We start from the raw sequence: 15,767 nt of genomic DNA, 5'->3' as shown, positions 1-15,767 counted from the left end.
GTCTCATCTACTGTTAAGACCCCATTTCCTCGTCTGACAGCTGAGCCACGGATAAGGAGTTTCTGTTCTCATCATACACTCAAGGAAAAGTTTCCTTCTGCGCTCCCACCCTCCCACGAGGTGTTTTCTTTTTTCCTTCTAACTCCAAAAACTAGCACTCGCTCTTTGTCTGCACCATGCTGCTTTTCAGAACAAAACTCAACCACTGACATTTCATTTTTTCCCATTTTTATTTATAAAATGAAAGTATTAAAAGTCTAGGAAGCATTCATCACTGGCAAGTGAGACTTCAAACATATTCATATTTAATAATAATTCTCCCTTTAAGACCGTCTAACAACAGAGTTTGTACAAGGCAAATAATTTAAGGACAATATTTTTAAAAAATGATTAAGTGACTACATATAACTATGACCTCCTGGCTTTGTGCACAGGCGTAAGACAGGTGCTTGTACCGACAGACATCTATACAGTAGTTAATATCACAATAATCCTGAACATTACTCTTCAAAAACTGGCTTTTGTTGAAACATAAATGTTTTGTACCGTATGTTCGGCTCCATTAGTGCTGTGAAAATGTAATGGAATCAGAAGGTGAGTACAAAGTCCTGAAGAATTTTTCGAGTAGATCATAACACTGAAGCCCTCCATCAACATGCCTGTAAACGCGTTAACGAAAGCAGTTCAGTGCAAATAATGGCGCCAAATCCGTTTCTTTTTCCTGGTTTGTTACATATAGACCACCGCAACAAATCCAACCTAGTTAGTATGTGAAAATACAACATTTTAAAATGACATTTTTAAACCCAAGAAGAACATTGTTTGTAAATATACAACAGATGAAACACAATCCTATTATATGACATTACATTTGTACCTATGTGAATGGAAACAGTTGTGAAGGAAAAACTGACATGTTGTGCGACGCTGTGTGGCGTCGCTGGCAGAACATTATCGGCAGATAAGCGGTTTAACATATAAATTGCAAAAAAGTTGCTGTTTATCACATGTAGCACAGAGATAAAGACGGCTTACATCAGCTGTACTCTCGCTACTGGAAATGCTCCAATGGTTTCAGCCCAACCACTCATAGAACTCATGAACTAACCTGTGTTATTATCAATGCAAACTGGAGTAAAATGGACGTTGCACAGTTTTTGGACTAGAGAGTCAGCTGGTTTAAAGACTTTTTAATGTCCAATCCATTTGCTAACATGCACCTCGGTAAGGTCATGTCTAAAAAGGCAGAGGGCCACAGTGCATAGTGTGAAATCGCTATACTACATTGTGCAGTACATTGTTGTTCAGTGTTAGAGCAGAAATGTAAAGTACTAAAGCTAAATAATGAGCCGGTGTTAAATGGATATAGCGCATTTTGATCTTTCACACGAGGGTTGAAAATGTTTTTACATTTTACAAATAAACACTCAAAGAAAAGATGTTATTGTATTGGTGAACAATTCATTTTGCTCTTATTCCCCCTTTCTTGCATTTTAGCACACGGTGGGGAAACAAGACCATTTCTGCAGGAAAAAATGCAGCATTTTTGCAACAATGATGAAATGAGCACTAAATGTGTAGATCACCTGCATGAAAGATTGTACCTGTTTTTCAACCCCTGATTCAAAACCTCAAATACATAAATGAGACATAAACTGTATATCAGCAATGTGTCCTTTCTGAGAGTTATCAGTATCTCCCACACAGGGGTTTGCAGTTTCTTTGGGCATCAGGGACACAGAGTATAAGCACTCAAACAGGTTATACACCAGTACAAAGAAGTGAAGTCTCTGTGCTTCTATTACATGACATTGTGTATGCGTGTATTGTTGTCTCATCCAGTTATATAACATGCAGGTAGGTTGCCTTGGTGTCCACCCCTATCACATTTTTGGCGGTGCATTTGTAAAATCCTGTATCCATGCTTGTCGGTTTTTGTATCACTAAAGAACCCTGAGGGCTAAGATAGCGGTTCCCATAAATGCGAGGCTGAGCCATGACCTTCAGCTGCATCAAGTCTGGTGTTTCCCAGGTAACTGTCGCCCGGGGTGTTGCTATGGTCAGGCAGGGCAGTTCCACAGCGACACCGGGGCGGGTGTAGGTCACAGGGGAGGGGCCTGTTGTGATGCGCGGAGGGTAGGCGATGACAATAACAGGAACTGTGATCAGTGAAACTGAGGAAGAGTCATAACTCGTGGATCTGCAGGTGTAGGTGCCACGGTCGAACACAGAGGCCTGCTGCACTGTTAATGCTCCATCCTCTTGGACTAAGTAACGGCCTGAATCACCACTCTCACCCTGGGACAGCACCTTGCCACTGGGCATGGTCCATGTGAATGAGCCACGGGTAAATCCAGGTGTTTGAGAAGCAGGGCAAGGTAGGTGAAGGGTCTCTCCATTAATGATGCTCACAAGAGAGGCTGTTTGGGTGATCACAGCGGGCACTGAGGCAGTGCCAGTTGAGGATGGGGGGCCAACTGGGTGAGGTGGTGCAGGCAATCTCACTGCACTTTGCCGAGGCTTTTCAGTAACTGAGATTCTCGGGTAAAGCACAGGTGACGCTGGCTTTGAGCTTAAGGACTGCTCTGATTCCACTAACCCTCTTGAGAGCGGCACCTTAGTTAAACCAACCCTTTCTTCCCTGTGTGGAGATCTGACCTCCTCCTGCCGGTCTGACACCTCCAGCTCCACCCGCATTGTTGTCTCTCCTTTCTCACTTCTCACTACACAAACCAAGACACCACCATCACTCCCTCGAACACCCCGCAGCTCTAAGGTACCATTTCGGTGCACAGTAAGACGACTGCCATAGTAGGGAGATGGCAACATGCCATTCCCAGGCAGAAGCCAGAACAGACGCGACTGACGGGAATTTTGGGAAGGGCATGGCAAAAAAATAGTTTGACCTATAACTGCTTGCTGCTTCACCGCCGTTGCTACACCCAGTACTGTGTTGGGGGAGTTTTTAGCATCAGTATTACTACTTAACTCACCACCATTTCTGCTGTCGGTCCTTCCTAGATTACTGCTCCTATTAAAATCATCCCCTCTGTGTGTGCTTGTCCCAACTGCTTTATTAGACACAGTGCTACTAAAGCCTCCAGCATTTCTCGAATTACCACTTAACCTGCCATTTTCTCCGCTCGTATTAGCGTCATTACTAGCCTTTCCTGCAATGACTTCATTGATATTCCGTGCAGGATTTCTCTCAGCACTACCTTCTCTAACTGTGCTGCGACTGTTACCTACACTGTTGCTGTTGTGTATAAGACTAGGTCTATTCATATAAATTCCAGTATTATCTGCTTTAGTGCTTACATTCCTTGCACGGTTCACCCCCACGCTGATTACGCTACTGCTTAGTTTTGTTGTAATTCCACTCACAAGCCCGTTAAATCCATTTTGACTATCATTCTTAAGGACAGGATTAGAGCTACTGATTGCCAAATTAACACCACTGCTTGGTACAATGTTTCTTATCCTCTCATTATCGTTGTCATTGCTGCTGCTGTTGTTATGCAGCTTGTCTGTGATTCCAGACAATCCATAGCGGATTATCCCCCCATTGTTAATGTTGTCCCCTGATCTGGTGTCAGTTCCACTGTTATTGCTCCAACCTCCTCCTTCCACTCGGCCATGCAATCCATAGGTAGGCGTCTCCACCTCAAGCCTGACCACCCTGCTCCTCTCCCCAGCTGAGTTGCTTGCTTGGCACGTATAGTTTCCCGTGTCGACCTTTTGAGCTACGCGCACCTCCAGAGTGCCATTTGAAACCACCACTACTCGTTCAAAATAATAACCAGATCCTAAACTTTGTGGGATAACACGGTTTGCAGGGTTGAACCACGTCACTGTAGGGGTAGGGTTTCCTGTGGCTCGGCAGGGAATTCGGGCTGTTGCTCCCTGGCGCACTTTCATGACATGGTAGCTTCTGTCATCAGTAAAAGTTGGAACAGATGTCATCATAACCTTTACTTTGACCTTGAAGGGGTGAACAGATGATTGAATTGTTTAGTGTTTTTAGTTGTGTAAAAGCTTCAGTTTGAAAGCACTCATAACTCATGCAGCTCATGACAAAGACATTTAATTAAAATGATGAAGAAATTACTTGTCTTACCTTCATGGTGTCGTAGCCGCCTCGATTCTCAGCATAACACGTATACTCTCCTCCTTCTCCAGCGCTTACTGCTGGAACCAGTAACGTCCCATTGCTGAACACTGTTAGTCGTTGTTCTCGGCCTCCTCTGTCTTCCCCATGCAACACGCTGTTCACCATGGTTCCATCTGGTAAGGTCCAGTGGACAGCTGGGTCAGGCAGCCCTGATGCCTGGCAGTCCACCTGCAGAGGATCAGTGTTCCAGTGATGCATGATTTAAAAGGTTGTTGACTTTTTGTTTGGGATGAAAGCTGAAGTCGTAAGAAACATTATAAATGATAAATAACAACTACATGCTGCACTCTAAAACACATCTAAGCCACCACAAATTTCACACTCACACTAAAACACAGCTCATAAATCTTTAAATTAAAATAATTATTTTTAAAAATCCCACACTTGCTTTGTTTTTTTGTCTTGACATTATTTTTCACCAAGCCTTTAAATATTGATGTGTGCTTTATTTTCTGCTGAAAAACACTGCTGATGATTCATAGCTGCACATTTATGAGTCGGCAGGTTTTTCTTTCTTTTTTGACCCAAATAATATAAAACATTTTTAGATCCCAGCTTAAAACCTGAACTTTAGGACTCAAATATACCAACCCTGGCACGAAATAACTCTAAGCACTAAAACTCAACAGTAAACTTATATAAGAAAGGGACAGTTCAGATTTAGACATTTCTTGCCAAATATTTTAAACGATACAGCATAAAATGAATGAATGAATTGAATTATTTCACGGGAAATATGCAGCGCAAACACTATAACTTGATAACAACCCAGATTCAAATGAAATTGAGTGAGAAACACAGACTGGAAATAAAATATTAATCGCTTGTGTGCATTTATCAAACAAACTTTGCATCAGAAGCGACTGAGAATTGCAATTTAATTACATTTCTGTTTTTCTGCTCACCTTCAGTGGTTTCCCGACTGACACCATCTTAGTGAGCAGTTGTTTTGATTCAATCGTGGCGGGTTTCGCAGCTACAGTAACACGCAGGAGGCGATAATCATCTGCGACCTTGTTCCGTGCAATGCACAGGTAGTCTCCAGCATCCTTCTCCGTTACAGCTTGGACTGACAAGGTACCGTTAGGATGCACCTTCAAACGCCGGTCAAAACTTTCATTCAAACGTAGATAATTAAATTAGATGAAGTGCTATTAAAATCAACAACATATGTAGTGATACAAATGTGGGCATTCCCAGTACCTGAAGTGCTGGTCCACTAGCTTCCTGCTGGGGGTCCTCCAAATAATGATAGGGGTTGGGTTGCCAGTTACGGAGCAGTGAAGCTGTAAAATCCCCCCTTGTGGGACAGTAGAACTAGATGGTGATGTAGAAATAATACGGGCTTTGCTAAAAGGGGAGAGGAGCAAGGGATTCAAAACAGTAGAGGCTCTCCTGTCTGTAGGGGAAGCAACTCTTGTGTTGGTTATACTGGGTGAGACTTTATTCTTATTTATTGACCCCGTGGAGGGTGGGGAAAGAGAAGAAGAATTTGTTTTTTTGGCACTGGTAAAGTGTGTGTGGGAGGCAGTAATTGTTTTATTAAATTTAGGTGATGAGTTCGAGGACCGGTAAGGGTTAGATGAGGAGTGAGAAGAGCTTGAGGTGAGCGACGTCTTGGATTTTTCCGAGGGAGATATAGGGGAGCTAAATGGATTTGAGGGCTGGTTAGAGATACTCAGACCTGTGTCATTAATGAGTGATGAAGAAGGTGGTCTTTCAGTAGCAACAGCTTTTACTCCTTTATGACTTACTTCTCCCTGTCTTCTTTCTCCTTCTGCTCCCCCTTCAATTTTTAACTTCACTATTCTCTTATCGGTCCCCACAGCATTACTTGCTGTGCACTCATAGCTCCCAGAATCCTTTGGCCCGACTTTTCGAATATGCAGTGTCCCATTGGTCAAGACAAAGAGGTTGCCGTGGAGAAACTGGGATGGGCGAACAAGGGTCCCATCTGGGATTCGCCAGCGGAGAGTTGGTGGAGGGCCACCTCGGGCTGAGCAGTGAGCATAAACTGGCCTCCCCGGAGACAAGAGCAGGTGTTCCTCTCTGGGTTGCTGTATCACCGGAGGTAACGAGGACACGTGTACACGCACAGAGGTGCTGGCAGCACCAGCTGAGTTGGAGGCCACGCAGCGATACACTCCTCGGTCACTGGGTAAAGTTACTGAGATATGAAGAGTTCCATTCGTGTCCACGCTGATTCGACTGGTGGAGGGGCCAGCGGATGTCATGACAGAACGATCTGGCAGAACCCACGAGAGCAGAGGGGCGGGAACACCATCCGCTTGGCACTCCAAGTGCACTTCTCCGCCCTGATGAATGGTGGCTTCTCTGTAACTAGCCAGCTGCATACGAGGGGGGCGAGTCCAAACTTCCAGGGTCGTTAGCAACCTGCCATGAAGAAGACAGGCAAAAAACCCTCAATTTATGAAATATGTAAAGGCAAACACACAATGCATGACTCTATCAGAAATCACATAAGAGACACCAAATCATACTTTATATATACAGATTTGCATTACTGCGTATGTCACTGTTTGCTGTTATAACAACAGACTCAACAAGCATAACTGCACCACAGTTATGCTGAGTAATTTAATTGCACATTACTGTAGGCTGATGTCATTAATATTAAAATACTGTTCCCTGTTGTCATTACACAACCATACTGTATGCATAACATATATCAGTAACCTCACCTATCACGACCCAGCATGCTTTGTGCACTGCAGATGTATGTGCCCCTGTCCTGCAGTTGAATATTCTGGATAACAAGGGTGCCATTTGACAGGACCTCAAAACGCTGAGCTCTGGAGTGGACTGACATCACCGCTCCTGAGTGAAAGACAGACAGCAAGAGAGTAAGACAGACAGACACACACAAAGAGCAGCAACGAGCAAAGAGAGTGAGGAAAAACATTAAGAGGGTGAGAAAGAGACAGAGAGGAAAGGAGGAACGGGGGCACACCAAATGGCACAGCATGAAGTAAAGTCAGCGATGCAGTGCACAAAATGTTCCATTACTTGCTTGCGATGTCTTTCCCACATGGCAAGCTAGAGAAAAGCCTATTGTGTCCATGCCAGTGTATATGCTGGTTGTTAATGGGGGTTTTTTCATCACAGTAAAATGTGTTTGTATTCATTCATAGCACATATTAAAGCTGAGGCTTACTTCCTTTAGCATTAGTGACCTCAGAGTGTAAACCTTTAATTACTCTGCTTTAAATGCAAAGTCAATAGATTTTAGACCATACCATACAGACATGCACATATGCAATAAACTGGTGAATGCGAAATAAGCACTGCTGCGTTTTCCAGCAAAATTAAAAGAATAAACATGAAGCCTGTTCCATGATTTGAGTTTATGCAACAGATTTAAAGTGGCGGTAAACTGGATTACACACTGACATAGCTCAGGGTGTTTTGTTTAAGGTATGTTAGAATAAATGCATGCTACAGTGTGCACACCTGTGGCGACTTTAATCCACGTGATGGTGGGTTTTGGTTCTCCTTTAGCTTCACAAGTCAGCCTGGCAGTGCTCTCTGCTGGGAATGACACTGTCCTGACGTGTGGGTCTGCAATCCTTGGTCTGGATTTCACGACTGGAGCCTACAAGAGCACATTAAATCACTGGATAATGAATTTTACTCCTTTAAAATATTCAAACCTTTAAAGATATCTGGGATTCACTAATGAAACATTTTAAACTTTACAAGTTTAAAATGTTTCATTATGTTGGCCTGAATTATGTTGGCCTTTGAGTTTCATTTTCTTAACTAAATAGCCAGTGACTGGAGGAGTTCCAACAACCTACAGCAAGCAGGCAAATTAAAACACATTTGTGAAGTTATGAATCAGCATGAAAAGTCTGATTCACAGGGGCTTAAAAACTGCCAGTTTGTAAAATGTTTCTTATTGCTCTTTTTTTATTAAATAGTGAGAAAATTTTAAGGATATTGTGGAATAAGATATATAATATAGCTTCACAGTGATCTCAGACAGACCTGTTTAATCTACTGAGGCTTGCCAACAAGGCCTGTAAATTAATTAACAATTGATTACTTTAAATCCCATGGGATTAGACTCACATAATGCATAACAACACATAATGCTATTGATTGTGGAACACGTGTTTTTAATTTTGTTTTTTTTCTTTAGATCTCTGACAGAGCTCTGGAGAATCCATGAAATTGGAGAATTGTCATAAACATCCTTTAATTTTAATTGCATGTCATGTGGATAGAGATTAGACTGTTTGGAGATCCAGATTTTGCCCCAAGGGCTTGCAGAGTTGGGTGTAGTGTGTCTGTGTGTGTGTGTGTGTGTGTGTTGTTTTTTCTGGGTCAGCCAACTCTGGTTTGGAGCATCAGAGGCACTCACTTGGTAAAGAAATGTTAATGTGAGTTGTGTGTATATAAACTGCAAATTACATTTAAAAGTGCACTTAAAGAAATTACCCACTGCATAAATTACTAAATGACTAAAAGCAAGTAAAAATTGGAAAACATTAATTTGCAATTGAATTAACACTAGAAAAGAACAAATGGCAGTCCTGTTATTCTCTTTGTACTGTGTGTGTGTGTGTGTGTGTGTGTGTGTGTGTGTGTGTGTGTGTGTGTGTGTGTGTGTGTGTGTGTGTGTGTGTGCTTGCCTTAAAACCCATTTTGGGTAGCACTACCTATAAAATGGAAATGTTATTTGAATTCATTTGGACTCACCCCAGGTGCCACAGGGAATGAAGGGGACCAGTTAGTCCTGCTGCTGTGTGAATCTGGAATCGAATTAGCGCCGGCGTTTTTCCAGTCAGTGGGGGGCCGACTCTGGTTTGGAGCACCAGAGGCAAGCCTCTCTCTGGGGTCAGCTAGGTCGATGCTTGGCCTCTCCCGGGATGATGTTTTGGTATTTGCTGATGTCATTATTGCAGCGGTACTGGAAAGTGTGCTAGGCGTAGCTGCCCTAGGAGTTGAGGGAATTTTGGCTGAAACTGTAAATGTTGGAGTAGTGGTAGTAGTAGTAGTAGTTTTAGTAGTTTCAGATGTAGTAGAAGCAGTAGCAGTAGATGGAGGGTTAAGAAATCGGGAGGTAGCAATGAATGAGTTTGAAGAACTACTAGTAGTAGTGCTAGTATCAGTAGTAGTTGAAATAAAAGCATTATTATTAGGGTTTATTGTAGTGGTAAAGAGTTCAACTACAGAAATAGTAGCGGGAGTAGTAGATGTAAGAATAGGTGTAGCAGAGGTAGAAGCACTTGCAGTATGTCTGGTAGTGCTAGATGTTGGAATAATAGTCTTAGCAAATATGGTGGAACTTGTAGTCCTAGGATTAATTGCAGTTGTTGTGGGAAGCTTGTACTCATTAGTCATAGCAGAAGATGTACTTTTAGAGCTGCTGGCATTTGCATTAGAATAAACCTTTTTAGGGTCAGTTGTAGGATTTGTTATGGTTTTTGCAGTAGCTGCACTGGAAACTGAAACAAGGGAGGAGTGAGTTGCTGGAGAGGAAGACTCATATAGTATACTCACAAAATTCTTCCCCAGCATTTCACTGTGTTTGTTTGGGGGTGTGTCAATATGCTTGCCTAAGGCTGTTTGTGTTTCTGTGTGTTTGTGTATACTGTGTGCTAAGGTATGTGTGCCTGGCACATGTGTTTCTGAAATGACAAAATTAGAATGAGTGGGTGCTGGTGTGCTGAAAAGAGTGGACTCTTCACTGTCTGGTATCTCTTCCCTGTCTGGTCTCTTGCCTGAGTGAGTCATTATAGCTGTAGGTGTGTATCTGTTTGTATACGAGGGGGAGGGAGTCTGTGAGGGGGAGGAAGATAATGAAGTAGAGTCAAAAAGATTCAGAGCAACATCGTTTGGAGCAGTCTTAATATGGTCTCTCTGTGTCGACAAAATTCCCGCAGATGTGGCTGCTGAGACCAGCGACAACATATTGATTTGATTTGTAGTGGTGTCAGGTGTCACAGCAGGGGTTATTGGGTTTGTGGGTTCCAGGGGACGTTGGTTTGGGGTCAAAAGTTGCACCCTGGGCCTGTTGATGATTCGTCTCCGCTGTCCAATCTTCCTGTGTGAGTTCCGAGGTCTTTGGGGGCGGGAGTTTGGCACCAAATTAGGGAAGAACCGCTGTCGGGGATTCTGTGGTCTCGTTCTTGATGGATTGGGGTTCACTTCTCGCTCATCTCCTTCAACTGGTTTTGGGACAATTTCATTTGTTCCTGACACTGGATAAGATGTGACCGGTTCTTTCCGTGTCACTGGGTTTGCTGCTGTCTGTGTTTGTGAACCCGGTATCTCTGCCTGCTTGAGTGTGTCTGTCTCATTCTCTATCTGTTTTTCTGTTGACCTCTCTGTACCTTCTTCTGTCTCAGAGTCTGTTTCAGTCTCTGTTTTTATCTCTGTTTTTGTCTGGCTTCCTGTGTTAACAGGTTGAATGGGTTGTAACTCTTCCTCCTGAAGAATAATATCATCAACAGACGACCCTTCAGTTTCTGCTTCCAGTCCTGCTCCCTGACCTCTACCTCTATCTGTATCATCATCTTCCTCGTGTTCTATTGTGACTCTGTCTTCAGCTTCTTGGACCGGTGCAGCTGTGGGCTTTTCTGTTTTGATAAGTTGGCCACGATTAGCGAGAGCAGTCCTTTGACGTATCTTAGCCAAAAGGTCAGCCCATTTCTGTGGATCTATCTTTTTTTTGCTTGTGCTAACTCTACGTTTGTTCTCAAAGAGGTTTCTTCTCTGCTCTGTGGATGAAAAAGCTGCACCGCCTCGTCTCCGGGAGCCTTCTCTTACAGGCCCACGTCTTCGTGGGTTTCCAATGGGATAGCGTCTGTTTGGGGGTCCCTGAAACAACACTGGGCGTTTTCTATTTCCAACAGTCGCCTCTTCCACTTCCTCTCCGTCCCCTGATCCTTCATTCATGTCACGTAATAAAGGAGCTCTTATCCTGGTTGACCGGCCAGCAGCAGACTGTGGTCCTCTGGGAAACGAAGTCCTAAGCGCAGGGATATGCTGTGAATTTAATATCAGCTGCACTGACAGAGCATCTCTACCATAGTGGTTGACTGCAGTGCAGCGGTAATGACCACCATCCCTCAGGGAGGGGTTAGGCAGATAGAGACTCCCATTTGTTTCTATGGTGAGTCCACCTGGCACAGCAGTTCCTCGGCGTACCACATTTCCATTTGGCAAAATCCAGCTTAAATAAGGCTCTGGTGAACCAGACATCCTGCAAGGCAAACTGACAGGTTCTCCAACTGTCCCTGTGACAGGAGGCCCCACTTGCTCTCCTAAATGCGGAACAGAGGACTCCTCCACTGCCAGATGCAGAGGAAGAACATCTACGTCCCTTCCAGCCCTGGCAACGCAGTAGTAAATCCCAGCATCTGACAGTTGTACATTTTGTAGCAGTAAAACAAAGCCTGAAGCCCGGAGCCTGCCATCTAGGGTGCTAGAGGGGGAGAGGAGTTCAGATCCATCTGGGAGAATCCACTGTGCTTTGGGGTTGCCAGAAGTGAGAATTGGGCAGGGTAGCTGTACTTTACTGCCTGCTACTGCTGCCAGTGCTGTGGTAGTATGATTAGTTGAAATCATCACCCAAGGGTGAGAAGCAGCAGAGGATGATGAGAGTTGAGAGGTAGGGTCAAGATGAGCAGAAACTCTTGTTGAGTATATAAGCTGAACCTTATGTCCATTAGACTGCGCTCTGTTTAGCTGAATGCTAATAGCTGGCTGCATTAACCACTGAGGCCTGGCTTTAACAGAAGCTTTGACTCCAGTGTGATAATATCCATCTGTCTCTGCTGCCTGCCTATAGCGGTAGGCCAACGCTGGGGATTTACTCAGCATGATCTCCCTCTCGAGGCGAACTGCAGTCTCGCTGTAGTAAGCCAGAATCCTCCAAAGTTTCTCATAGCTCTGTCTCTCCACGGGGCACTCCAGAGAGAGCGAGAGAGCGAGAGGAAGAGGAGAAGATGTGGACACGGAGAGATCTGGAGGAGGAGCAATATCTTGGGAGTCGGATGATTGAGTGATGTTGCAACTCAGATCAACACTGTACCCTTGCTGATCAGACAAACCCAGTGAGGCACTGCCTAAGGGCTCTCTGAAGGTCTCACTTGATTTAATTTCACTGGGTTCTGTCCCTAAAGGTGCCTCTTTTCCTGGGGACGGGATCACTGGTGAATTGCACGTTAAAGCAGTCTGTTCAAGCAAGCCCTGCCCTTGAAGTGAATTGGGGGATGTACATAATGGACACTGTGGGCCACCAGGACATTTCATCAAGCCTAATTGAAAGAGGGAAACAGAGAAAATGATATCACAAAAGACAGCCTTACCATATCTAATGTTATAGCAGCTATGCAAATACACAATTGCACGTTTTAGCTCTTTCAACATATAACTGCATATTATAGTCATTTATTAGTCATGGCAGCATATTTTAAGCATTGATTACACTTTATATCTCTTACTAATTAGGTATGGTTACTTAATTTACACATAAATCAGAAATATGCATCACTTCATTACTACACAGGAATCATTAGCCTATATTTCAGCGGACACACATCAGTGCTGTCATCATGGATTAGTCATGGCAAGTTAAGTCTGGCATATCAATGAGACACATTTCACAACCCAGCTTTCTCTCACATCTCAATAACAGCCACAAAACACACTGGAAGATAATGGGGAGAAACAATGAATAATTTGTGACAAAAAGCAGGTGGAGGGCAGTAGTGGTCAAAGGTTCTCAGATAACAAAACCAGATGCATTAAAATGAATGGTTTTGGCATGCAGCTCTCGGTCTCGGCTTATAACGTGGAAATATCAACAAAACAATCTTCTGTTTCTCAGTCCGTTCCCAATGTTCCTTCTCACCTTATCTATTTCTTCTCCTGAACACATTAGAGAGACAAAACAATAAGCGTGAACAAATTATTTTTTTAAGAATGGCAGTCACCTGGGTGAGCCAGAGTCCAAGAAAGAAACCAGTTCATCCTGCAGTCACAGCTCCACGGATTAGCCTGCAGCATAAGAGTTTCCAGCAGAGGTGCTGTTACTAAAGCGTCTTTGGGCAGGGTGGTTAGACTGTTGTTGGAGAGGTCCAGGTGTCTAAAGAAAGGGAAGAAGAAAAAAGTGATATGAAAACAGAGGGAAAGCAGAGTCTGAATCAAAGCAGATGGCTGCTTGGACTGAATTTAAGTTAACAATTACTGTGTTGCCCTCACTCTCAGGACTACCAGCAGAACTAAATCTGGTTATACTTTTAAAACCAGATTTCCCTTGCACTGATTATTACATTGAATGTTTGAAGTGTACAAGCTCACCTGAGTGTGGAAAAGCAATATGTATTCAGTAGGGACAATGTGCATAGAGTGTGAGGGTGCAGCTGATGCAGCCTGTTTCCTTGTAGACGAAGCAGCCGGAGGCTAGGCAGCTGGAGCAGGGCCCGGGGGTGGATGTGCTGGAGGAGGTTGTGATCCAAATACAGGCGGAGCAGTGAGGTCAGGCCAGAGAAGGTCAGCGATGAAGAGATCTCTCTCAGCTTGTTATAGCTTAGCTTTAGTATCTGTGGGAATAAAGGAAATGAAATGAGCAGAAGGAATGGAGGATTAGGACAGACATCTAAGGCTGATTTAAAAGGAAAAGAAAAGTCGGTTACTGGACACCACATGCTGGCAACATGAGTCTATAACATGAGAATAAAGAGATGTGTAAAAATCCAAGTAGACACAACTGATCCTGAGTAATTTTTTTAAAAATACAAGCAAAGATTTCTAGAAAATAGTTAAAACATTTACAAAGCTACTGCTGGCAGCATATCCAGATGAAATATTCATGCTGTGCATCGGGTCAAACTAGAAGGATATCCTAGAACTGGCGGGGTTTCTCATTATCCAAATGTAAAATTTTGCACTTTCCCCAAAAGGAAACTGTAAGAAATCTATCGCTATTCCAGCCATGTGTGAAGATCCCACCAGAAATTTAAGTAGGCACACCATGAAAATCAGGTTGTGGAATTTTGTTTCTGTGAGGCTTACGTTAAATCTGCCCTCTGGGGAGGCTACTGAGCTGGAAGAGTTCCAGCTGCTGACGGATCAAGCATGTGAAGACGTCAGCACATGAAAATATGGATCCTATTACCACAGAATGGCAAATATATCAGCATCTGCCTGGGAGATGAAGGGAACAATTGCTAGTTGAGTAATATCACTTCCCCACAGACTGCTAACTCTGCCCTCAGGTTGCTTCTAAAATGTCCAGTGTGTTTCCTGTCACCAAGCAGTGAAACGAATGATGATTGCTAAATTATGCATCACTTATAAAGAAATTAGGGAAAAAATGCTGACGTTTTGAACCTACGAAATGATGACTGTTCGCTTTGATTGATTAATTCTAGATTAGTTTTGCAGATCAGAGCTTTAGCTAATGAATCAGTTTGGTATTAATAGTATGACTGCAGGATTTGGGCACATTTATCAATGTAGCGTCGTTTCTAAATTACACCAAACCTTTTTGACAAATACTATTTATCTTGATAATCATACATTACTGGCGTTATCAGTAACCGAAACCTTCTTTGACAAGCAGTTTTAATGTTCATCTCTCATAGTTAGAGTGTTATCAAGAGTGTTAATTACAAGTATTTCAGATGTTACTGGTCTACTGTATTGTAACTTTTTATCTCCACTGTCACAAAATGTTGTCTCTCCTACCCACTGGGGTGTTGAGGCAACTGTTTGTTGTAATTTGGCATTTTATATATAAAACTGCCCACTCTCTGTTCAATTAGATTCACTAACCCCAGTGAGAAAGGTCAGAAGTATTGTCTTTCTCCTCTTCCTGTTTACCTGTAGCGATTTCATGTCTCTGAACGCTGCATTTGGAAGATGATGGAGGTCATTGCTGTGAAGCATCAGAAGCTCCACCCTCCTTAACCCAGCCAAAGACCTGTCATGGAGGTTCCTGATGCTGTTAAACCTGCCAGAGAACAAAACACCATCTGTATACTTAAAAAGAAAATTCCTGTGTTGACTGATTTTAAAAAAAAAGAAGAAAAAAACACCCAAAAAAGCTTTAGCTCGTTATCTCTGATATGTGTGAGCAGCATACTTTGTTGTTTTGGATGTATGTGTGTTCCCATACCCTAAGTTTATGCGTCTTGTGTGTGCAGGCAGACCGGGAGGTATAGCGAGCAGCGAGCGGAAGGTGCAGTGGACTTCGTTGGCCTGGTAGCAATTACAGGTCCTGGGGCAGGACTTGCACGTGGGCACAACAAGTGCCAGCATCAGGAGAGCCAGTAAAGCCGCAAGCACATTCACTCCCCCGTTCATTTTCATTTACTAGAGGAGACAGTACACTATCACTGCAAAAGAGGAAAAGGAAGTCAGGAATAATGGAGAGAAGCAAAGAGCACCAAAATTTCTCCAACAACTTCTGTCAAAATAACCTCTTTCCTTTTTTTAAGTAGAGACCACAGTGCTACTCCTCACACTTTTACTTATACTCAAGCCACAGAGCCATGCTGGAACACCGCACCTGTCTTAAAGGTGAGATGTTTAAGTATAAGACATACAGACGCGCATGCGT

At 43.3% G+C, this 15,767-nt stretch overlaps 1 protein-coding gene across 1 annotated transcript; it reads right to left on the bottom strand.

Moving 5' to 3' along the window:
- Positions 1 to 211: 211 nt before the first annotated feature.
- Positions 212 to 15,539, bottom strand: LOC102786547 (matrix-remodeling-associated protein 5-like). The gene is made up of 11 exons (XM_006788608.3): positions 15,324 to 15,539; positions 15,029 to 15,158; positions 13,505 to 13,746; positions 13,138 to 13,289; positions 8,894 to 12,459; positions 7,643 to 7,784; positions 6,874 to 7,009; positions 5,375 to 6,565; positions 5,077 to 5,284; positions 4,118 to 4,339; positions 212 to 3,981 (listed from the first exon to the last, which is right to left on the bottom strand). The coding sequence occupies exons 1-11, from the start codon at positions 15,515 to 15,517 to the stop codon at positions 1,843 to 1,845; spliced, it is 8,322 nt and encodes a 2,773-aa protein (XP_006788671.2). The 5' UTR covers positions 15,518 to 15,539; the 3' UTR covers positions 212 to 1,842.
- Between the last annotated feature and the right edge of the window lie 228 nt (positions 15,540 to 15,767).

Source organism: Neolamprologus brichardi, chromosome 16 (genome assembly GCF_056152115.1).
Source record: "Neolamprologus brichardi isolate AB-2024 chromosome 16, ASM5615211v1, whole genome shotgun sequence".
NCBI lineage: Eukaryota > Metazoa > Chordata > Actinopteri > Cichliformes > Cichlidae > Neolamprologus > Neolamprologus brichardi.
This window is presented reverse-complemented; position numbering and strand designations above follow the sequence as displayed.

What these genes read in the sequence shown, in the direction of transcription:
- LOC102786547 (XM_006788608.3), bottom strand. Translation starts at nt 15,517, where the DNA reads ATGAAAATGAACGGGGGAGTGAATGTGCTTGCGGCTTTACTGGCTCTC. An exon ending in TTGGACTCTGGCTCACCCAG is followed by an intron (nt 12,460 to 13,137) that starts GTGACTGCCATT and finishes TCTTTCAATTAG; the next exon opens with GCTTGATGAAATGTCCTGGT. An exon ending in CTAGTGGACCAGCACTTCAG is followed by an intron (nt 5,285 to 5,374) that starts GTACTGGGAATG and finishes TTTGAATGAAAG; the next exon opens with TTTTGACCGGCGTTTGAAGG.